Source organism: Ursus maritimus, unplaced genomic scaffold (genome assembly GCF_017311325.1).
Source record: "Ursus maritimus isolate PB19 unplaced genomic scaffold, ASM1731132v1 scaffold_32, whole genome shotgun sequence".
NCBI lineage: Eukaryota > Metazoa > Chordata > Mammalia > Carnivora > Ursidae > Ursus > Ursus maritimus.
Genome location: NW_024425786.1, coordinates 1,848,323 through 1,871,777, shown reverse-complemented (window position 1 = coordinate 1,871,777; position 23,455 = coordinate 1,848,323). Strand labels below are relative to the sequence as shown.

The 23,455-nt window shown below is 58.7% G+C and overlaps 1 protein-coding gene across 1 annotated transcript in view; it reads right to left on the bottom strand.

The window, feature by feature from the left end:
- Nucleotides 1-23,455, bottom strand: part of PRDM16 (PR/SET domain 16) — a 212,774-nt gene that overhangs the window by 148,278 nt on the left and 41,041 nt on the right. The window contains exon 3 of the mRNA XM_040645533.1: nucleotides 16,283-16,333. Within this exon, the coding sequence (XP_040501467.1) occupies nucleotides 16,283-16,333 (51 nt within the window). The remainder of the gene's footprint in view (nucleotides 1-16,282; nucleotides 16,334-23,455) is intronic.

Sequence of the window (23,455 nt, the reverse complement as noted above, 5' to 3'; positions counted from 1 at the left end):
CTGGCTGGTCTCAGTCACCACAGCTGCTCGGCTCCTGCCGGCCCCTTCCTCCTTAGCATCCCCTGGGGAGCGGCCCCGGCCCCGGGTTTCCCGAGTTTGTAAATCCACACCCATCTGCCTACCTGATGCCCTTCGGGGACATCCGCCTAAGGGGCACCTCAGAAGTAAGATGTACCGAGTGACATGTCTGTTTCTACCTGTCCGCATGCCCGTCCCTCCTCCAGGCTCTGGCACGACCTCACCCCGGTCCCCAGAGCTGTCCTCTGGCCCCTCGTTTTCCATCTACTGAAGCTTCTCACTCTGAAGTACCCCAGATAGCGCCATCTCCCCGCCCCCATCCTTGACTCCCCACACCCCAGCTCCCTGCCGGGCACCCAGTGACTGGCCGGTGTGCAGCTCCTGCAGGCCCCTCCACAAAGCCCCTCCCTGTCCACCCAGGGGCCTCAGCACATGCCCTCTGCCTGTGATGCTCTTGGCTCGATCCCATTAGGTCTCACTCTCTTAGGCCTCGGGGAGCACCTCCAACACCCCCCCAGAGGTGCCCTGGGACGCCCGTGTCCTTGTCACACAGCCCAGTCTGCAGGCAGCACTTCTGATCACTGGCTACGGTTCACGAGCTGACTGCTTTGTATTTGCCTCTTCGGAGATATTACAGACTCAGCGCTCCTGTCCCCCCGCCAAATTCATAGATTGAAACCCTAATCCCCAGGATGGTGGATTTTGGAGGTGGGGCCTCTGGGAGCTGATTAGGTTAGATGAGGTCTGGGGGGTGGGCCCCCATGATGGGAACAGAACCCTCATAACAGAAGATGCTGGAGAGCTTGCTCCTCTGCCCGTCTCTCCCCTCTGCTGCTTGAGGACACTGCGAGGAGATGGCCAGCTGTAAACGGGAAGAGGGTCCTCACCAGACACGGAATCTGCTGGGGTCTTGGTCTTGGACTCACAGCCCCCAGAACCGCAAGAGAGAAATGTCTGTTCGGGCAGCCCCGTCTGTGGCCAGTGGTCATCAGGGCAGAGCCCACTGAGGGCCACGGGCAAAGGCCTCACTGTTCACAGCCATGGCTTGGAGCCTGATGCCCCCGACCCACAGTGAGTGGCCGATGGGTGCCTGCACACGCGGCAGTCACTCCACCCTGCGACAACACGGGGTTGCCACAGGGCAGAGTCCTCACCGAGAGGCCCCAACCTTGTCTGCTCTTGTCGCCCCCCGCCTCACTTGCGGGGGCTTCGTGGAATCCCTTCCCTGCAGAGAGCAACCCCTCCGTGGCACTCCAACCTTCTTGTCCAGTTCTGACAACACGGTACTCAGGAGCAGAGGGAGGTGGGGATGCCAAGGGAGGCTTGGACCCACGTCATCTCTAATGAAGTGGGTCTGTCGGGGCCTTGAAATCTGCTGGGTTTGGTTTTCTCAGTTGGCTGGCTCTGCCTTGGATGGACTCCCACCAACTCACAAGTGGGGTGCTGACCCCCAGACTCCCCTATGCGGAGTCTGTCTGGGGAAGAAGGGAGCCCTGGGTCCTCAGAGTCCAGGGACCCAGCCAGGGGAGCAAAGAAACCCTTGTTGTGGAGCATTGGGTCCCACTGCTCAGGAGCACAGAGCCTCACACCCCGGCTCTACCTCTCACGGCTGTGTGACGTTGGGCAGGTTACTTAGCCTCTCTGTGCCAGTGTTTTGTAGCAAGTGTAAGTGCCCAAGGAAACATTAGCCACATGCACAGGCAGACCCCATGCTCAGTCCTTCCCCCAGAAAACACCGTGTAGTGAGGCCTTCGATTCAGCTTTGGGGCAGTGGGGTAGAAGGCTTGGAAAGGAAAGGGGATGGAGGGCTCTGCAGCGCGGCTCCTTCCCGTCAGGCCCTTCAAGGCCCAGGACGGCAGCAGGACAGGCCGCCCTTGGCCAAGGAGCCAAGCATGCTGCCGTCTAGACCCACCATCTGCTGAGAAACCAGCCCCATGGGGTACGTTTCTGGACTGGGTCCTGGGAGGATGACATTGGCTCTGAAGGAAATGCCCCGTCCCTGGGGAAGGTGGTGCTGTCGCAGACCTGAGTCCCCAGCACGCCGGTGGAGGGGGCACCCAGGCAGACCTGCCCGGGAGCCCGGCTGGCGTGGAGTACAGTGCTCCCCCACCCCAGGGCTCAGCAGCCTGCACTCGCCTGTTTACCTAGGGGGTGGAAAGGCTTCTCGCTGCTGTGTAAATAGACTTTGCAAAGGCCTCTGCTTTCTCACCCGCTACAGCTTTCTGAACGCACATTATGAATTGGCGGGCTTATCGGGAGGGCCGTCTGGCAGTTAAAAGATGTTTCCCCGCATTGTGAGTCTGCATGGAAACCGAGTCGTGTCAGCCCCAAGGACAAAGGAACTCAAGTGTTTGAAATGCAAAAATATTTTGACCCGACTACATCATTTTTCAAAGGAAAAAAGTAATTCACGGCTCACAATTCACTTGCTATCTTGCAGGAAGTCCTGTATTTCTTATTAACTCCCCAAGGCCTGCTTCTCTGTGTGAGGGGTCATCCTGGAGGGCCAGTATGTGAGGGACGTTTATGACTTTCCTTTCCGTCTCTTCCTGTTGTTTTTTCTTTTAGTGCTGCTTCATGCTTGTGAGGTGCCCGCCAGTGCCCCGCTCCAGGCCTTATCTCTGGGCTCCTCCCACACCAGAAACTTGAGTGGGGTACAGAGTGTCTGCTCTAGGTTGCCAGGTCGGAAACCGAGGTCCTGAGAGGTTAAGTGACCTTTCCCAGGTCACACAAATTGATGGTAGAGCTAAAACTGGAGTTTCAGGGATCTTGTGATCCCTCTGTGGGTGATCCTCCTGTGCTCTTGGCTCCCCATGTAATGACTGTGTCTGGATGGGACCTCAAAGGCTCATCACAATCACCATCATCACCATCATCATCACCACCGTCATCACCACCGTCACCACCGTCATCACCAACATCCCCATCATCATCCCCATCACCATCATCATCACCACCATCATCACCGTCATCACCATCATCATCAACATCCCCATCATCATCCCCATCACCATCATCATCACCACCATCATCACCGTCATCACCATCATCATCAACATCCCCATCATCATCCCCATCACCATCATCATCACCATGATCACCATCATTATCACCACCATCACCATCGTCACCATCATCATCATCACCACCATCATCATTATCATCACCATCACTATCACCATCAATACCATCACCATCATCACCAACATCACCATCATCATCATCACCACCATCATCACCATCATCATCATCACCATCATCACCACCACCATCATCATTATCACCATCACCATCATCACCAATATCACCATCATCATCACCATCACCAACATCACCATCATCACCATCACCAATATCACCATCATCACCATCACCATCATCACCATCATCATCACCATCATCACCAATATCACCATCATCATCACCATCACCAACATCACCATCATCACCATCACCAATATCACCGTCATCACCATCACCCATATCACCATCATCACCATCACCATCATCCCCACCACCACCACCATCAGCATCATCACCACTCTCACTCTGAACTGTAAGCGTGCACCAGGTGCTATTTTAAGTGTGCTCTCTGCATAGCATCTCATGTCATCACTCATCATAACTTTGAGGCAGGAGCTATTATCAACTCCACTCTACAGATGAGGAAATCAAGGTGCTGGAGGATAAACACACCCTTGGACAATCTTTTGCCTTCTAAGATCTTCCCAGCACCAGACCCCCCTGCGCAAGCCCTTAGAAAGTGCCATGGACAGGCCTTCATGGTGGCTGCTCAGCAGCTCATTGGAAGCTGAGCAAAAAGGCAAACCTTGGGGTTAGCTGAGCAAACCCTGAATGTCTTCTAAGGCTGTGTCTGGGGATCTGGGACCCGAACACCTCTGGAAGTGCTCCCATGGGAGCAGCAGGGCGGGGGCACTTGCTGGGGTGCATACGCCCAAGGCTGTGCTGTCCTGCTGGCAGAGCAGAGTCTCCCCCTGGGAGTGCGGCTGCAGAAGTGGGGCCAGGAGGGAAATGTGGGGAGACACAAAGCTCTCCTTGTATCGCATCGTGTGTGGGGGGCTTCTTGTGTGTCATGTTGGGAAACCAGGGGCCTAAAGAGGGGTGAGGGCTTTGAGGAGTATTACAGTGACACTTTGGGGGCCAAATGGTGATTATTAAAGAAAAGGGTGTTTAATGAGGTGGCTGGGGTGCTGGACATTTGTTGCACTAGCGGGAGGAGAGACTGGGGACAGCGTGCCAACCAGTAAAACCAACTGGGAGAGGAGATGGGCACCAGCCCAGGCCAGGGGGAGGCCCCCAAATTAGCACCTGCCTTCAGGGAACACACACTTCCCCGTCAACACCTAGGGAAGAAGATGATCCCGGGGGTGAGCCGGCTGGCCGTCCTGAAAACACCTTGCTGGGCAGAGTCTTGTAGTTTCAGAGTCTGGGTTTGGGAGCATTTGTGCAGGGGCCAAGTTTGCAGCTTACTGTCCGAATGACCTTAGGGGGGTGAGTTCACCGGTCCGAATCCCAGGGAAGAAGAGCATCTGTGTCCCAGCGCTGTCATGAGGCACCCAGCACGCCCCAGAGGCGGCCTACACCTGTCAGCTTGGCCGGGCTTGGCAGCATAGCAGTGAGCACGCAGATGGGTGTCTGCCTCGCCGCGTCCTGGCCCCAGCATGGCCTGACTTCACACACAGAAAGACATGATCGTGCCCCGGGCACGGGAACCGTCCTGCCCACCCTGGCACCTTCCAGTCTGCGCGGGCCTTGGCCCCGCTCCTGAGTGAGCCAGTGGGGACAGACGTAGGCCTCCCTTCCGGCTGGTTCTCCCTCCTGGACGGCGGCACACTGGCAGACATGGGACAAAGATGCCTCTCGTCCCCCCAGCTCCCCACACCTAGGACAGCCCCTGCCAAGCCAGACCTTCCTGAAGGCTAATTTGATGTTTTTCTCTACCTTGCCAGTACCCCTTACTCCTGCCTCTGCACTTTTCATCCAAAAAAGAAATACAAAGGGAGGAAATCTATTCAAAATTCCTCCTCCTCACTTTATTTCTGCTGCTCTCTGGGGTGNNNCCCTTTCGGGGCCTTGGTAACCCAGAGCCTCAAGCTCGGGAGACTGGAGGAAGTGCCCGGCCGCTCGCGGCACATCGGACACCCTCAGGTCAGCTGTGACCGTGCACCAGCTCGCCCGTCCCCTTCCCGCCCGGCGCAAGGCTGGGGAGGAGGATTTTTATTATTATTTTTGTTTGTTTTTGAGGCTCTCCTTCCTCTCAGCTGATCCGTGATGAACACCACATCAGACTCTCTTTATGTGATAATTTTCCATCCCCGGCAATGCAAACATTTCTGTGGCTAATACTCTGAATCTTGGCCATTGCTCAGGAATAACAGAGGCAAGGTTCCAATATAAAAAAATAAGTCTTGCCTTTTATTACTTAATTTATCAACACTGTACTGGGGAAACATCTTGTTAACTGGGTAAGAAGAAACCGTTCACCAACACAGCCTCGGCTGATGGAAAGGGGTGTCAGGTGGAATGATGAATCCTGTTAGCATACAAAGAGGCCTAGTGCTGAAGGAGGGTATTATTCAAAGAAGGAAATATTATTAAGTAAGAAAACGGTGCACTCACCCTGAATCTGTTAAATTAAGAATCCCACTCTTCCTGGCCAAAATCAATTTGTTATCCTCACAATTTCCCCCGTATATAACAGGGGATAAAAAGGAAAACTGGCCCAGAGAAATGACTCTTTTGAATCAGCAACCTGCCGGGACACGGCCAAGCCAGCACGGCAAGATGGGGTCACTTCCGCCAGACCTGTGTGGAGCAAACACTCTTGGAAGCGTGCCCCACCATGAGGAGCGGTATCTGGTTTGGAACTTTGCCGCAGGACATGCCCAGGGCCCAGGGCCCCAAGGAACAAGGGCTGCGGAGGCCCATCAGCACAGGTGACCGGGGTCTCGGAAGGACAGGAGCCCTGGGAGAATAGGGACCTCGAGGAATTCCAGTGTGCGTCTCCAGCACCTGCCCGGTAGGTTCTTGGTCATACTGCTGACTGGGTGCGTGACAAGGTCACGCTGCAATGACGGACTCCAAAACCCAGAAACCCAACAAGATAGCGCATGGCTGTGTCTCTCCCGCGTGCCTCGCGTGATTCGCAGGATGGCTCTGCCTATGGTGATTGCTGGGACCTCTCCAGAACTTTCTGGCTGCAGTGTTGGAGGGCAGAGAGCGCTGGGGGCTGCCACACTGGCCAGTGGTTGCTGGCCTAGAAATGCCCACAGGCCAGGTGGTTCATCCAACCACAAGACGTGCTCCCGCGGTCCCGCAAGGCAGAGGCTCGGACGTTCGGTGAGTGGCGCCACACGTAGGCAGGACGGGGAACCCTGACCTCAGAGGGTTTGTGATCCAGCAAACGGAACGGTGGCCACATCTGGCCGTGACCACCGACCACGCCGATGGTGACCTTTGCCATCTGGTGTTGGTGTGGGCCGGGCACTGGGTAAGCACTTTGTGTAAGTCAACTTTTCCATAAGCAAAGCACCCCATACGGGTGTCCGCTTTGAAAAACATCAGACATGGTGTCACAGCAAAGAGCGACATTATCACTTCTGTACTGTTCCCGTGCAGCCCTTTCCCACACGTACGTCCTTACACACGTCTGACGTGTTACAGAAGACGTGTGTGCGCCTGATACGCCCCTTTTCCGAAACCCTGTTCTTAAAAAGTTAATAGTCTGCTTTTTGGAGCGGTTTTAGTTTCATAGGAACGTGAGCGTCAAGTACGGAGAGTCCCCGTCCCCCTCTGCCCCCACTTTCCCCCTTATTGAGGTCTTGGGTTCGTGCGGTCTATCTTACCACCGGTGAGCCAGTGCCGACACACCATCCGGTGCCGGTGCTGGGGTCGGCTGTACTTGCTGCGGGTCCAGATAAGCATCAGTGTCGTGTAGACACCACTGCAGGATCACACGGAGCAGCTTCACGACCCTACAAATCTCCTGCGCTCCGCCCCTCCCTCCCCCACCCCGGGAACCACGGATCTTGTACCGTCTCTGCAGCTTTGTCTTTTCCGAACATCATGGAGCTGGAATCACAGCAGGGAGCCTTCCCAGGTTGGCTTCTGTCACTTGGTCCTAAGCACTTATGGTTCTTCATGTGGCCAGAGAGCGAAGCCCGCTGATAGTGGGAGGTTGTCCAAATGCCTCTTTTAGGGCCCAGGGCTGGGCTGAGGTGGTTTACCCTCCCCCGTCCTGCTCTCCCTCCCGACGGGGGTCTCCTAAATCCCTCCCAGCAAACGGACCTGGACAACCCCTAAGACAGACTAACAACTCCAGACCACAGATCAGAGCCCCTCCAGGGAGGGGGTCGTTCCCCAGGGCTGGTGCACCTAAGAGACCCCGGAAGCCGGCGAGGCAGGGGACTTGTGACGCAAGGCGCCCTCGTCTTTTCCTGTGTGCTCACAGTGTAATCGCCTGGCACGGACTCCCTTCTCCAGCCGCACACCTCAATGACTCTCCCCACTTTAGCTTGCACTTGGGAACTGGTCACGTGCCAGCTCCAGTCACCTCCTCCAGGAAGCCCACTACAATAGAATGCACGGTGTCCCCACCTCCATGCCCTCGGCCACATGACTGCGTCCCCGCCAGGAGAGACAGAGCTCCCCCTCCCACCCTGTGCTGCTGGCTGCGGCGGATGCAGGGGGAATGTACTCCCTCAGAGCCCAGGCCCCACAATGACTGTGGGTGTCCCCCTCCCCCTCTGCCATCACCATGACAACCACACACCCCATGCAGCCCCCTGGTGCAAGGAGCCTGACAGGTGTGCAGAGCAAACCACACCCCTGAGCCCAGCCTGGACCAGCCAACCTGCACGCGTGTGAGAACCAGCTAGGATTGCTTTAAGTCACCGAGTTTTGGGATGGTTTGTTACACGGCATTATTGTGGCAATAGCTGACTGATACACCTGCTTCCAATGAGCGCAGCCCTGCTCTGTCTTAGCTTTCTCTGAACTTGAAGGCTTCGCGCCATCCGAACGCTGAATGTGTAGGCGAGCTCTACGTCTGGGGAGCTTGGCTGGAGGAAAGCTCACAGCACAGGCTAGCACACGGTCTCCTTGCTGCCATTGAGAACTGGCCTCTCTGCTGAATCGTGTGGCCTAGTCAAGTGACAAACTCTCCGTGCCTTAGTTTCCTACCCAGTAAAGCAGGGCAAGCACACCTGTCTGGGGTGATTGGGAGTAAGTGAGCTGATGGACATCAAGTGGCTGGCTAATGGCAGGCACTCTATAAGCGACAGTGACAGAGGAGCCCCTCGCTGGGACAAGTTCAGGCCCCGCACCTGCTCTCCTTCCCTTCCACCCTCTTCCTGGCCCTGCACCTTCCCCCAAGGCTCAGCACACGGTCAGCCCATCAGCAACATGAGCCTCAAAACTTCTGCAGGAGGCAGGGCAGAGGCTAGAGGCTCTGTGGCAGCCGGTGTGGGCCCCCCGGGACCACCACACCCACACCCACGCCGACATAGGAAGCCAGTGCCGCCGCTCAGAGAAGATGGTGAACGGGCCAGTCCCCTCTGCAAGCCCGGGCAGGCCACAGAGACCCCCACATGCAGGCCCTGTCTTCCTGCATGAAGTCGAGAGGCTTCCCAAGGCCTCCCACAGGCCTGCGCAGGGACGGAGTGGGGCCCTGGGTGCTGGCGAGGGGCACCCGCATAGCCTGCCCCCAAGACCTCCCCAGGGAACAGCAACCCTCGAGGCTTGGGGTGCTCAACACGTGAGAGAAGGGGGCACAGCAGCAGCGACTGGGCAGAGGGAGGGGTCCCCAGGTGCTCACAGCGTCTCCGGCGCTGCTGTCCTTTACGCAGAGAGGGACCAGCCACCTTGATACACCTGTTTGTGTCAAGCCAGAGTGTGCCTTGCACTCACAACGATGATAATCGCACTAATGGGCTTTCAGCACGGAGGTGAGCCCCGGGGTTGCTCCTGTGACAGCAGCCCCCCCAAGCCAGTGACGCCGGCTTTGCCGAGGGAGGTGTCTGTATGTTTAAAGCAGAAGATGCTGAACAGGCCTCAGAGCTGATCTATTTTTCTCTCCTGATAGTGAGGCACAATTTAATTAACTCACTATTGCACCCACCTGAAGATTATGGAGTTTACGGACATCGCCATCTGGCTCCTATAAAGCCGGTAATGTAGATAATAAATCCGCTTCATTACCGGCGCGAGAGGCGTCCTGCTCTGAACAATCTTTCCTAGCACCCTCCTCCGAGCACCACCTTGGACACCCCGAGGTTCCGCGCAGTTTTGAGGAGGGCCCTGCGGCAGACGCCACCCTGCCCGTGCGCTCTGACCTGCCGCAGGTGTCCCCGGAGAGGCCTGACACCCTCCATCCATGGCCGGCGTCCACCCGGGGCCCCTCTGCCCCCTCGTCCCCGTGCCGGCCACAGCAGCTGCACCCCCAACCTCCGATGCCCAGAGCTGGACCCAGTCACTATCGTGTTACCCAACTGAACGCCGGGGACCGAGTCGGGCACTGGAGACGGATTGTCGCACCCCCAACCTCCGATGCCCAGAGCTGGACCCAGTCACTATCGTGTTACCCAACTGAACGCCGGGGACCGAGTCGGGCACTGGAGACGGATTATCTATCTGGCTCGCAGAGGAGGAGCCGGAAACGCAGCAGGCCAAGCTCAAGGCCGAGGGCTACGGTGTCCAGGCAGACCCAGGTTTAGAGAGCTGGGGTGGGCTGGGAGGGGCACTGGACCTGGCCCAGCCTCCCTGGGTCTCCAGCCAAAAGGAGAAGTTCCCTTGTTTACCTTCCGGGGTAAGGCGTATTTTCCATTGCTGAGCCTGTCCTATGAAAATGGTGATGTTTTCTCCGCCTTCGAGATTTAAGTTTGGGCAGAAAGTGTCAGCAGGGCGGCTGGCGGGGAGGGCCTGACCCCAGAGAGGGCTCCCAAGTCACCTGGTCTCACAAGCCCTGCCTTCGGCTGCTGGTGGACCCCAGGGGGCCTCCACTCTCCCTCCTCCGGGACCCCAAGCTGCAGCCCAGAAGCCTTTCGGAGCCTAATTCTCGGAGGTGCTCCAGGGAGAGAGACAAGACGGCTCGTGGCTTTCTCAGTAGCAAAAAAGAGGAGAAATAAATCTCCCTCCCCGCCCCCCAGGTGTGGCTCTGGAGCTGGGGCGGGTCTGTGGGAGCAGCGTGCCCTCCATGGCCTGCTGGCAGCCGCTGCACCCCCAGCACCCCCAGGCGAGAGCCGGCCTTCCTCAGACCCACAGCTCCCCCCGCGGGCACGTGGTAAAGTAGCTGCCCCTCGCCCAGCGGAGGAGAAGCTTAAAGCTGGTGTCAGGGGTCCTCAGGATGGGGCGGGGCGGGGCAAGTGGATCAACTCAGTTTAGGGGCCTGAAAATGCAAAAAGGTTACGTTTAAAATGTCGTGCCCCCCCCCCAGGCCAGCAGCTGCTCTGCAGCTCACCAACTCACCACTATCCGCCCATTAATCACCCTTATCAGGGCGGCCCCCGCCCCCCAGGGACAAGTTCAGGTGCTTCGAGGTGGCCGGAGGTCAGAGTCCACCGTCAGAGGGGGCGGGGAGCCTCCAGGCTGTGGCCCCTCCCTCGGGCCTGACTTTCTGCCCCGGGAACTGGAGCCACCAAAGTCACACCTAAGCGGCCTCTTCAGATAAGAGTCGCGGTTGTGAAATCAGAGGCCTCCCGGGAGGGGCGGGTGGGGAGGCGGGAAGCCAGACCGGAGGCCGGGCCTGTGGCTGGGCCTGAGCCCCGGGGCTGAGGCCTGCACCTTCTCGGGAAGGGGACCGGCGGAGGCGGCGCTCTCTGGCTTTCTGGTCGCGGCCCCCTACACCTCTCCGCTTTGCAGCCTTTGATTCAGCAAAATCAGGGATGCAAACTTCTTAGGAGTACTTAGTTTCCATGGCAACCGAAGCTGACCTCAACATTATTGTTCTCAAGAGGCACTGACTTTACTATATGTTCATTCACTGAATTAATGGACTCCTGGTTCTTTTATCAGCGGCCCCCGAACAAAGGAGAGGGAGACGTGCCGTCAGAGGGCTTTCAGCCACTGCCCAGCCTTTTGTCCGGGGCTTACTGCATCCGAGCAAGTCTATTCAGCCCCAGATTATCAAAATCAACTCGGGGCTGTCTCTGTGGCAGCTAAACACACTTTGATTTCATAAAGACATAACCGATCCCACATGCAAATTATTAATTGTGATTGCAGGGTTCTGAGGGCTGGGGTCTCTGGTGTGATTTTTGGGGGGTAATAAAGCGTCTTTGCAGGTAAAATGCTGGTGAGTTATAGGGTGTTGGTGGCTCCTGAGTGTTGCTGGCTGGGAGGTAAAGAGGAAAAAGGAAAGGACTGCTAAAACCATCCTTGCGGGCACAGGCGAAGCATGAGAAGGACCCAGCGAAGCTTCCCGCCCGGCTAAGCCCGGCGGAACCCTGCGTGTGCCCACCAGCCCTTCTTGCACCTCCCCGGACCCCCAGCCACTTCCAGGGCCACGCCAGAGCCACAGACCACAGAAGGCAGCCCCCGCACAGCAGGACCTGGCTATGGGACCCTGTGCTGGGCTTCCAGGGCCAGCCCGGCCAGGAACCAGGCCCACCAAACAGCAGAGTCACAGCCCAGCGGCAGGCGCTGAGACCTCCGGGTGTGCGGGCACAGAAGACACTTAGCAGCTGCCCGTGGTCCCCACTGCCACCTTCTTGCAGCTTGAAGAGTTGTCTTCCCGGACTCCCCGGCCAGGCTTCCCTAGACCCCACCCCCAGCACCCCCACCCCCCAGGAGGGATCCCCGAGAGCAGAGGTATGTCACTGGGGCCAGGCGCATGTCACACACACACACACAACAGCCCAGTGGTGCAGACCGCGGTCCTAACATACAAATAACCATTTCACAAATTATAATAATTATCAATCAATCACCCTGTGTGGACAGTGCCAGCCTGGGCCATCAGATGGCTTTTATGACCTGTAGCATTTTGCACGTAATGATGGGGGAGAGATTTATGGAGCCATCACACTCCCTCTTCCAGCACCGGACTTCATTGGCTTTCTTTCCTTTGGACTCCCTGTGCACCCCTCAGCCCCCCGCCACCCCCAGGCACCAGACCCAGAGGACTGTGGTCCTCGGAGTTTCTCAGGAGGCACCTTTCTCCTTCCGGTCCTAGCCCTACTGATGCAAATTCCCGATTTTTGGTGGGGTGGGGGCAGACAGAGGAGGGGAGGAGAAGAAAAAATAAAAATAAAAAAAGGAAAAGGTCACTTTCTTTTGTTTGCCTTTCCCCCCAGTTGTACGTATTAACACGTCCTTCCTTTTCAAGATGGTCAGAGAAAACAAGATAAAGTGGGACAATGGGAAGGCGGCCGGGGGCTTGCGTGTCCCCTTTTCATATCACCAGAGAGATTAAATCAAAATTCTTTTAGCTGATACCATCTCCCCGGGTGGACTACACTCTTGTTAACGGATAAATTCAAGCCCTCCAGAAAGTCAAAGAATAAATTTAAGCCTTTTGCCAAATGTCTATCCTATTGGATTTTGATAAGACGGCCATTGAGCCTTAATAATGTCTTCCATCCATTTTCAGCGGGCCCTTAACACGGCTCTTTATTCGTCCCCAAAGCCTCTTCGCTGGGCCTTTTTATTACAGGCTCCGGCGGGCTCTCCAGGGAGCCGGGCGACCCGAGTGATGGATGGACAACTGGCTAGATTATCTCCCGCAGATGTTTGCCCCGCAGGAGCCCCGGGCTTTCCCTCTAAGTAAACAGAGACGAAATAGAGTCCGCCGGAGGGAGCAGTCCCAGAGGTCCAGGCACAGAGGCTGGGAGAGGCAACGCAGCCCGACCTGCAGACCTGAAGTCAAAGGGACTTCCCGGCGGCGCGGCCTCTGTGCCCAAGGCACACACCCGGGCTGGCGCGGGGATGGAGAGGGCTCCAGCGGCGGCGGCGCACGGCCGGCGTCTCATCAGCACCGGAGCTCTGGGCTGCGTGGCCTCGCTGGCTGCGCGGGGGTGGGGGCCGTGGGGGCCACGAAAGAAGGAGGGCGCAGGGGATGGAGAGCGGATTCGGCACTGCGGGAGACACAGCTCACTGGAGACCCGGCTGAGAGATGCAGGCGACACCACGGAGGGGTGGGGCGGCGGGGATGGGGGTCCGGGACCTGAGGGGCGGGGCCGAGCCTGGCAGGGCTCCCAGGCCTTGCGCCATCACTCCCGCGGGAGCCCCGCCCTCCACCGCAGGCCCAGCGGCCCGTGGGTTCGAGTCCCGCCTCCCCTGTGAGCGTGGGGGCGGCACCCCTCCCTGGGCCTGGGCTCCTGTCTCAGCGGCGGCAGAGGGATTCCACGGCGCGTCCAGCAACCTGGCTCTCTGATGCTGAGAACTTATAACTGGGACTTCCCACAAAATATCACATTTTCTGCATCTGTGTCAAGCCGCTGATTGCATTAATTACCTTTTGTTACACTTCACTGACCTACGCAAAGAACAGGAAGCGTCATCATCCTCAGGATGGAACGACTGAAGCTGGAGGAGTCCACTGACCCACCCAAGGCCCCCCCAGATTGCCCACAGTATTTTAAGGCTCCCAGACGAGTGGGGGAGGACAGGCCCAGTTCATCCAGACACGAAACTCCCAAACCACAAAACTGATAAATGGGGGTCTACATCCTCTTGCCAAGGAATTCACTCAATGTGTCCTTAACACAGCACGCCGAGCCATGTGTGGTCATATCCTGTAATGCACGTGGGCGTGCGTTGATCTCCGCAGCTGGGAGTAGCATGGCTCGGGCGGGGTAAGGGGGACCTGCTTTTTGGAAGGAAGGTCAGACGAACACGGCGGTTACCCACTGCCCAACCTCAGTGCGCGAACCCATTTGGCTTTGCATCTTTGCTCCCGTCTCCCTCCCTCCCGGACCGTCTGGGCAGGGAGCTGGCCGGATGGGTCCAGAGCTAAGCACAGGGTTAGGTTCTGACCACCACACCAACGTGACCCTGGGCACCCATCCTGTCACACTTGAATGCCCCCAGTGCTGATAATGTCCAAGTTCAGCCCGAGGCTGTTAGAATCCCAGAATTCAATGGATGGCAGAGGGCTGTGGGGCTGCTTCTCCGTGTGGGGAGGGGTGTGCATGAGGAGGTGGGCGGAGCCCCCCTGCGGGGCAGCAGCCTCCCCCTGCAACCTGGGCCTGCAGGGTGGTAGAAGACAGACGTGCGGGGCTGGGAGTCAGGAGGCCTCTTTCCAAATGGATGGCTGCCAAGGCCCCTTTTGCTCTGGTGCCCGGGCCCCCGACTGTCTGGCCGCTGTGGGCATTGGGTCAGTGGGATTCTGTGCACAGTGGGAATCTCCGACCTCTCCCCCGGGCCTTACGAGGTTCTGTGTTTTAGGGCATGCCTGTTCTAAGCAGCGCGAGCGTGCCCCTGTCTGCGGGGCGCCTCCCACCCATCCCCTAAGCGGCTCTCAGGAAACCCCTCTGACGGGTCAGGAGGGCCCGATGGGCTGAGGGTTTAGGAAAGGGCAAGGCGTGCCAGGAGCCATGGTGCTCCAGGAGCAGAGTGGACAGACGTACTGACTGGGGTCCTCCCCGGGTGCATCTCCTTAGGGCTCAAAAGCATCCTGCCCCGGCCTCCTCACCATCCTCACCTTTACGCTTGACCTTCCGGCCTTCTGCCCTGACCCTGGCACCCACACTGGACTACCAACTGCCCGTCCCATCAAAAATGCGTCACTCTAACCTCCCACCAGTCCACCCACTGTTGGGGCAAGTCCCACCCGCGTCCCCTCCTCAGCTGCCTGTTCATGGTGAGAAAAAGGAAGATTTTGTGTTCTCTCCAGAGGTTAAGACACTGGACTTGACTGTGGGGCCTTTTTCACGGGAGAGAGGAAAGACTTCAATTCTTTGAAATACGGGAAAGCTGTTTGAAATCTCTCACTACCTCACATCCTTTAGGGAAATCCGAGGTTGTTCCCAGAGGCAGGAAGAGGGAAAGGGGGCTGTTGGGAGGGATGTGGTGTCTTAAGGAAGAAAGGCTTCAGGCCGCCCTGGGCAGCGCGGCTGGGACAGGCAGGTCCCGGGCCAGACGCAGACAGTGGGTTGTGGGCGAGAATGAGCCAAGAGATCACCCCCGGCCAGAGCTCCTTCAGGAAGTCACTGCAGAGTCAGAAAATGCCTCCCTCCGCAGGCTTTTCTCCAAAATCAGTATTTGTGGGATGGACGCGGGGAGACGGGACAGGTCCCCCCCACAGAGTGCTCTGCCCAGAGTCCTCGGCTCAGACCAACAGGCTGGGCGCGGGGAACACCTGCGACGCTGGGCGTTGTGACACGCCTCAGGCTCCCCAGCAGAGGCTGACCGTGTCCCGGGTGCACGTCCTGCGACGCTGACAGGGACCAACGGCGCTTGATGAAAGCGAGACAACCCAGGGCCCGGGCGTCGTGACACCGTCTGGGCATCCTAGGCGGGCGCGCCTCTCCGCCTAGCCCGGGTGGTGCTTTGAGACGAGCGCGGCGAGAGAGCGCTGTCCTAGTTCTACTGGAAAATCCAAGAGGGGGTCAGCTACCGCATCGAGTGTGAGTGTGAGTGTGCGTGTGTCCTGCGTGTGTGCATGTCCGCGGGTGACCCGGCCTGGGCGGACGCTGAACCCCGTCTCATGAACGGCTTCTGGGTCCCTCCATTTACTGGTTTTTTTTCTGGGCCTAGTTTACTCTCTGGATCCTTGTAGAGCCAAATGTGCCCCCAGCGACTCTCTGTCACCCGCCAGGAGGGCAGGAGACGCTGCCCACGTGGACACCGTTTCTTTCACCTGGTCAGCTGCTTATTCGACGCCGTGCCCGAGCCCCGTTTGGAGGCCGCGGACAGCACTGGCTCTGCGGAATTTGCAGCCAGTTGTGGTGCCCCCCCTCTCCGTATTCTTTTCATGTGAGTATCCAGTGGAGATGGTTAAACAAACATGACCTGCGTTTATTTAATTTTCCTGCGTCTGCATGGCCTGAGCGTTCCCGCGGGTGTGGGCTCTCCCGTTCTCAGGGGTTAGGGTTGGTTCGGGGCATTGACCCCCTACCCGCTGACACAGTGCAAACCAGCATCCGTCCTCACGTCATCAGAATCCCTGTCCTGGGCATGCATTCTGCCACCCACAGTGCATCGCTCGCGAACCGCGGGCCACGCCACGGACCTGGCGACACGCACGCTAGCTCAGGCTTGCACGTAGGCCCCAGCAAGGGAGAAGGCGTGGAACCAGCTCTCCTACCTTTTGGATGCAGCCCTCCTGGGACGACACTTCCGTATCCGTCAGCAGGTGCTGAAAAACAATTGTGAAGGGGGCGGTTAGTGTCTGGCGGATAAGACGCCCTCCTCAGGCCGCAGCGGGCTGAGAACCACGGGGCAGAGCCAACATTCTCTGGAAGGGCAAGGGTAAGACCTCGTAGCTTCTCCATAATGTGGAAGACAGTGGTCTGTGGGGGAAGTCGGGGCCTTTATTCCAATGGGGTCTCTATTTGCTGAGAAAGCCAAGGACCCCTCCCGGACGTCGGCTCCCCGGGAAGGCAGCTGGTTCCTCGAGCAGCTCGTCCTGGTCCTTCAGGGAAGCACACGTTACCAGAAACCGTGCAATGGGGGCAGGAAGGCTCTCTGAGACCGGCAACGGGCTCTCTCCCCGTGCCCTCTGACCCTGCCTGCGAGCCATGCAGCCGTGAAGCCCTGCAGGGGGAGCGGGAGGACGCTGGGCACCGTGCGGCCTGCGTGGGGCTTGCAGTCTACCTGGGCAGGCAAAGCCCGGCTGAGCGGCCCGATTCATCCCGGGGGCTCGGTCCAGCCGTGCCACGGGGAGCCACGGTGGGGGAGGCAAGGGGAGAGGGCGGAGCGGGCTGCAGCCTGCACCCTTGCCTGTCACCGGTGGGGCGGGGCTGAGGTTTGACGTCATCTCCGCGGGTGACCCGGCCTGGGCGGACGCTGCTTCTTGTCTTTTGGCAGACTTGGGGGGGCAGCATGTGAACCTGTTCCTTATCCCAGACCCCTGGGGAGTGCCTGTGGTTTTAGGAAGGAGCTTCTCAGAGGAGATCAGGCGAAGCCAGAACTCAGCAGTGCCGCGTCAGGGAAGCACCCTAGGGTGGCCAGTAATGACCGGCTCCTCCAGGAGCTCCGGCCCTTCCCTCTGCCGCCGACACAGGCTTGGGTTAGTGAGCGAGAAAGCACCAGCCGCTGTGGGTCTTTCTTCCACCCGACAGTTCTGACTCGCAGCTTTTCTTGGCTTGGCTGTGGAGAGCTGTAGCGTTTTGCCGGCCTGGCGTCTCCTCTTAAAAACCACGGAGCTCCACTCTGGAGGGACGGCATTTCAGGGACGGGTCCCAGAGTGCTTTCTAAGCTAAGCAAACTGACAAATTAGCTGTATAAATGGGATTTTCCCTTCTGGATCACAAACGCTGGGCATAGACACACATATATATTGTAACGTCATTTCCATAAGAATAGAAACCGAGATTGAAACTAATATTTGAAAAACGACACGAGAAATGGTGTCAAATCCAGGGGTTTTATTTACCCTCCCCTTAAAATTACACTACCGCTCTTCCAAATTACAAGCCGGGGGCGCGGAGTGGCCGCCCGTGCCCACGCAGGCCGGGTGAGGGGCCAGGGTTCGCGTCTGCCCCGCTCAGCTGTAATAACAATAAGTCATATTTTTAAATGTTGAGAATTCTAAGCAGTTGGGGATTTTATGTTTCTTTTAATAGATCCTGAACTTGTGGTTTGGAAGGTGGTTATAACTGCAGAGACTGAGACGGAGAAGGTGAGCGCCGCGGAGGCCACGGCGGCCTGAGTCAACCAGAAGTGCTTGGTCAAACACCAGCGGGAGAGACTGGCCCGGCCACTGTCCAGCACGCCTAGCAGACAGGGCCCAGCATGAGTGCAGCCTCGTTCCCCAGAGCTCTGCCATCCCTGACACGGCCTCTGTCCAGACCCACCCGGGTCCCATAAGCCTTGCGTGGAGGGCGGCCAGGGTCCCTGCCTTTTGTCTGAGGCTAAGAGTGGCCAAACGGGATGGAGCATCCCAGGAAGTCACCTGTCACGTGGCCCCGCGGCTCTTCTCTGCATGCTGGGAAGAGTCCCTCGAGGTCTGTGCACCAGCTCAGAGATGGTGGCCACCCATCCCGGAGTCCGTGGTCAGATGGGGACGTGGAGACGGGCGTTCAAACCACACTGTCCCTAACAGGTCAGGTTGCTATGCACGACACATGGAGCGAGAGCCCAGACGGACTGGAGCGCATCCGTGCGGAGCAGGGCTGGGCGTGACCAGGGTCTGTACACTGCTCCCTGAGCCGGGCCCTCGGCCCCCTTCTGGCTGCAGTGTGGCTGCCTGGAAGCCCAGCTGTGGGACCACAGGTGACCCAGAGGAGCCCCCCACCCCAATCACATGATACAGAGAGGGGAGAGGCCAGGACTTTGAAGACAGGACTGCCCCTGTCCGAGCGGGGGTCTGAGTCTGGTTCGGGAAGCCCCGTTGCCCGGCTTCTCTCTGCCTGCCCTGTTTAACGGCCCGCCTTGGCAGCCACGCCCATCATCATCGGCTATTCACCCACTGCTGACCTCGGGTGAGAACCCACCGGACGCACCCCTCCCGGAGCCTCTCAGCCCTGGCCTTCCCGCCAAGGCTGCCGCTTTGCTGAAAAACCTCTTTATTTTGCTAGCTGAGCCCCAGCACGCGCGTTGCTGGCCGGTCGGCTCTTGGCAGGGGCTGCTCCAACCCCACCTCCACGCCCCGGCAGAAGTATTAGGTGTGTTTTGACTAAGCATTTTAGCCAAAAAAGGGAGGTTTGACCTCCGGCATTTCTCTTCTCTCCCGGGTCTCAGTGCCAGGATTGAGCTAAGTGGGGTTGGTCAAAACATCTTTTTTGACTCTTAAAATAAATACCCTCTGTTCTCCAGAAAGTCAGCCCGGAGTAGACACACACACACAGACATCTCATACGCTCACAGCTCTGGAGTTCTGGTGTGTCCCCTGAGGGGGGCTGGGCTTTCTGGTGGGTGTCACAAATGGATCCCAGAAGGCTTCTTTCCTTTCAAAATACTCCGTTATTAAAGCATCTGAAACCATGCCCACAGGAGGGAGCCCGGGTGAAGCCCCCCGCCTGGCCAGGGGCCCGAGAAGACCCCCAACACCCTCATTTACTGGCCTCCCACTCCTGGCCTTCGAGCCAGACGCCCTCCAACCTGCTTCTCCCTTGTTGGTGTTGGTGTTCACCCGAGTGTGGGGCTGGGTCTAGAAGTGGCTTGAAGCTGATTCCCAGGCCCCTCCCCTGGAAGGAGCTGCCCTGGGTGGGGGGCATGTGCAGGATTATCCCGAGAGGGCAGGCCGGGACCCAGGTGGTTGGTGGAGGCCCCTCTCCACGCTGTCCTCCATCTGGTGACCTCTAGGGGACCAGGGGCTCAGGCTCCTGCTGGAGACAGACTGGGCAGACAGGTCAAGGTGGACGCTGGTGGCCCCTTCGTGTCAGCTGCGTGGACTCTGTGCCGTCTGCCCCCTTGGGAGGGTTTCTGCCCAACTGGACAGAGCCCTTTGGGCCTGATAAACCGACAATCAGGACTCATGGGACGGCCGCGTTTCACGCTTATTCCGTTCTCAGCCAGGGATGTCCTCAGCCTCACCTTTGCGGCCTCCCTTTCTGGGAAGTCAGGATTTTTAAAGGACAATTTTCATCCTTAGTTTTCTGTTCATATCAAAGTCCTACCACGAGCACCACTCCCCCCATGTATGCGCTGCTTTGAGGTTGTGGTCTCAGAGGCCGCCGGAGAGGGGACACAGTGACGGGACCAGCGGGCGCTCCTCAAGGAGCCCACAGCATGGTGGCCTGTCCGGTACCTCTCTCTACAACACCATCTGGCAAAAACCACGGGCACCCGGCTTTACGGAAGGGAAGCGGAGGCTCTGGAGTCGGAACCGCCCGCTAAGGTCACGGAGCCGCTAAGCTGGGGGGCTGAGTCCCAATCCCTGTCTCTGACTCCAGCCTCCGCTCTGGAGGGACAGCGTCTGCGGGAAGCAGCCACATGGCGTCCCTTCCAACCAGCACCCGCACCCGACCCCTGGCCAGGACCCTCCTGGGAGAGGGCGCCCCGCACGGGCAGGCCCGCGGCCCGGTGGACTTGAGCGGAACCCCGGGGGTGGCCTGCGGGCCGCTCGGCCGGGGACCGGCAAGGGCGGGTCGTCACCGACGGCTGCCCTGGCTCCCAGTGCAAAGGCTCCGGTGGTGTTGACACAGACTCTTGAGCTCTCAACTGGGAGCGGGGGAATATTTATTTATTTTTGGCATTAAAAAAATCAGCTTGGCTGTGATTGAACTACAAAAATGATTTTTTTTGAAAGGCGCCTTGGACACTGTTTTCAGCTTTTATGCCTAAACAGATACTTCTCAGTTCTTTCAAGTGAGATCTAGCCCGTGAATGCAGGCTCTCTCTTTACTCGTAAGAAAAATATTTACACAGTCAAGTACGGCACGAGAAAGGATGCAGGCTCCTTCAGAGGGCCCGTCCCCGAAGGCACACAGGTCCCACACCGCTGTTTACACGGCCAGCCCACATCTCCTCCCGGGGGGCTTCTCCCCGGCCTCCGCCGGGGACCCTGCAGCCAGGGGCTTGCTCTCGATGCCCCGAGACCCACCTCGATGTCCAGCAAGAGGAAGCAGCCGTGTGGACGACGGCAGAGTCCTACCTTCCAAGCCCTTTTGTTGGCCAAGGAAACCTGGCTACTTTGCCTCCAGAGCCCCAGGCGAGGAGCACTTATCTGGACTCACCCCCGGCCTGCTTTTCCCAGGGGCCCCCACCCAAAGCTCGGCTCGGGGTGTGGGGCGATCTCTTCTGACCCCTCTGGAGCGTGGCTGGGCCTGCAGCTTAGCTCTGGCCCCAGGAGCGAACGGTGGGCGGACCACTGTTCCTGGCCAGCGCGGCCTCACGCAGACCCAGAATCTCTGGGCACGGCTTGCATGCTGTCAGACGTGCCGAGAACACTCTGTTCGCTGGCGGCTGCCCGTCGTGGGCACGTGCCCTCTGCCTGGACCCCCCGCCTGCCCGTGGGCCGCCTGCCGCCCGCCCGCACCTTCCTTCCTGCAGGATGAATGGATCCCCGCCCCTGAGCTCCTCCTCGCCAGGTTCTGGGTCCTGGTCCGGTGCTTCCCGGGTCCCCTGAGGGCAGGACGTCCCAGCCTCATTTCACGATGAGCATCTTTTGTCTACATCGCAGCACAAAAGGTGCCTTGGAGATGTGAAAACAAAATCTCAAAAGGCACTGAGTCCAGAATTAGCTACTTTGGGGCAATGGACAAAACCGACCCCAGCCCTCAACAAGAGCCCAGGTGTTAGGAAAACAGAAGGCCCCCAGCCTCCTGCTGAGAACCCTGGGTGAGGGTCACGGAGGCCCTTCCGGGAGTGGGGAGTCCTGAAGCCGGTAGGGGTGGGGGGAGGGCAGAGGAACGCACCCAGAAGACGGGAAGGGGAGACCAGGCTTGGAAAGGCCCCGGGGGCTCTACAGTGGGTGTCCTTGAGGGCAGGTGGGGGCATTTTGATTTGGTTCTGAAGGTGCTGCCCGGGGCCTGCTGGGTAGTGGGCCCCCACAAGCACATTAAAACTTAGAACAAGCCTCTTAGGAAGGGCTGCCGGCTGTCTGCAGGAGTGAGGAGAAGCTCAGAGAGGCAGAGTGGTCCTCCCGCAAGCGCACAGCGGGATCTGAGCCCAGGCCGCGGGCCCTGCAAGGACGGGGGTGACTGGGGCCCGTGGGACAGGGGCACAGCGGGAGGGTGGGCAAGGCTGGGCAGGGAAAGACAGAGGCTCCACAGGGTGGACCGGCCTGGCCTCTGATCCCAGGTCACCCGGGCATAGACAGCGCGGGGTTCCTACCACAACCGTGTGCTTCCTGATAAAGGACCCGGAGAGAAAGGTAATGCCGCCCACCCAGGGGCTCCCCACTCCCTCCCAACCCCAAAGCCACCCTGTTAACAGCTCAGCTCTTTAGCTGACAGCTGAGCAGGCAGCGGGTCCGCGACCCAGAATCACAAAGGCCACTCGGAGGCGGTAGCTGCTGGGAGGCCCCTGGGTGACAGGTCCCGCCTCTCAATCCCGCTGGCCCCTGGTCTGGGCAGTGGCCTGCCCGGTCCTCTCCAGGGCCTCCTCTCTAGGGCTGTATCGTAGGAGACAAGCACGCACAGCAGTGGCCCGCTCCCCCTGCCCCAGCCATGACTTGGCTTTGCCCCTTGCATCTAACACCATGGGAACATGGGCAGGAACATGGGGACATGGGGACAGGCCTTGGCCAACCACCTTCCCTGGGGGCTCTGTTTGCAAGGTTCCCTCTTTCTCTAGACCGCCCCCCCCAAAGCTCCCTTTCCAGAGAGTAGAGAGTGAAGGTTACCCCCAGCTTAGCACATGCCAACCTCTGGAGGGCTTGGACCATTCCGACTGAGGCTCTGAATTCCCCACCAGGCCAGAGATGGGGTTCCTCCCAGGAGAAGGCTGGGCAGTTCCCAATCTCGGGGCCCCACCCCACAGACGCTGCTCAGCCTGGAGTAAGACAGGTCTCTGGGGTCCTAAACCACAGGGAGACTTGCCCTTCTTTCCTGGCTGTGGCTCTGTGCAGGGCTGAGCTCTGGGCACAGAGAGGACATGCTAGTGGTCCAGGCCAGCGAGGGAGCCCAGGCAGGGGTGCCAACCGAGTGGCCACCGGTTCCATGTGGACATCAGCAGCCAAGGCCCAGGTTCTGAGCCCCTTCTCTGCCAGGCCGTGAGCTGAGGGCGGTGCCCAGGACGGCCTCCACAGGCTCTGGTCCTGAGGAGAGGTCTGCCTGGTGCTGCACCTGGCCCTTGGTGGATAGGTTCCTACCCCTGCTTCCGGAAGATTGATGTCCCCAGAGGAAGAGCGTGTAAATCATGAGAGCTGGGTGATATGCGGCACTTCCAATCAATGACTCATGACAAGCCATAACTTTCAGCGCTAGAAAGGGAAGCTCGGGTGCGTCCAGGAGCCTTGCAGTAGCCGGCTCCAGGAACGGGACACACACGCCCCGGAAATGGGGAGAAAGTTCTGCAGAGCTGTTGCCTCCTGGAGCTGCGGCCAGGGCTTCCTTCTGATGGCCTGGGTTCAAGAGGAGAAAAGCCAGGAGCTGGAGGGAGCTGTGTGGATTTGGAGGGTCCCAGGCCCTGCAGAAGGGGTCTGGGGGGGGGGGTGGGCCTGATGGGGGAGACCTGGTGTGGAAAGTGGGTGGTTCTAGTGAGACCCCTGGGACCTCACCCACCATCCTCTAGCTTCCGCCCTGTATTGGTCTGAATGTTTCCCAGCCCCCCTGTGCACGCCTGGAAGGGAACGTGCGTGTCTCAAAGCTCCCCTAAACTTGCTGGCCAGTTGGCCTGCTCCCACTGGATCAGATGCCTCCTAAGGCAAGAG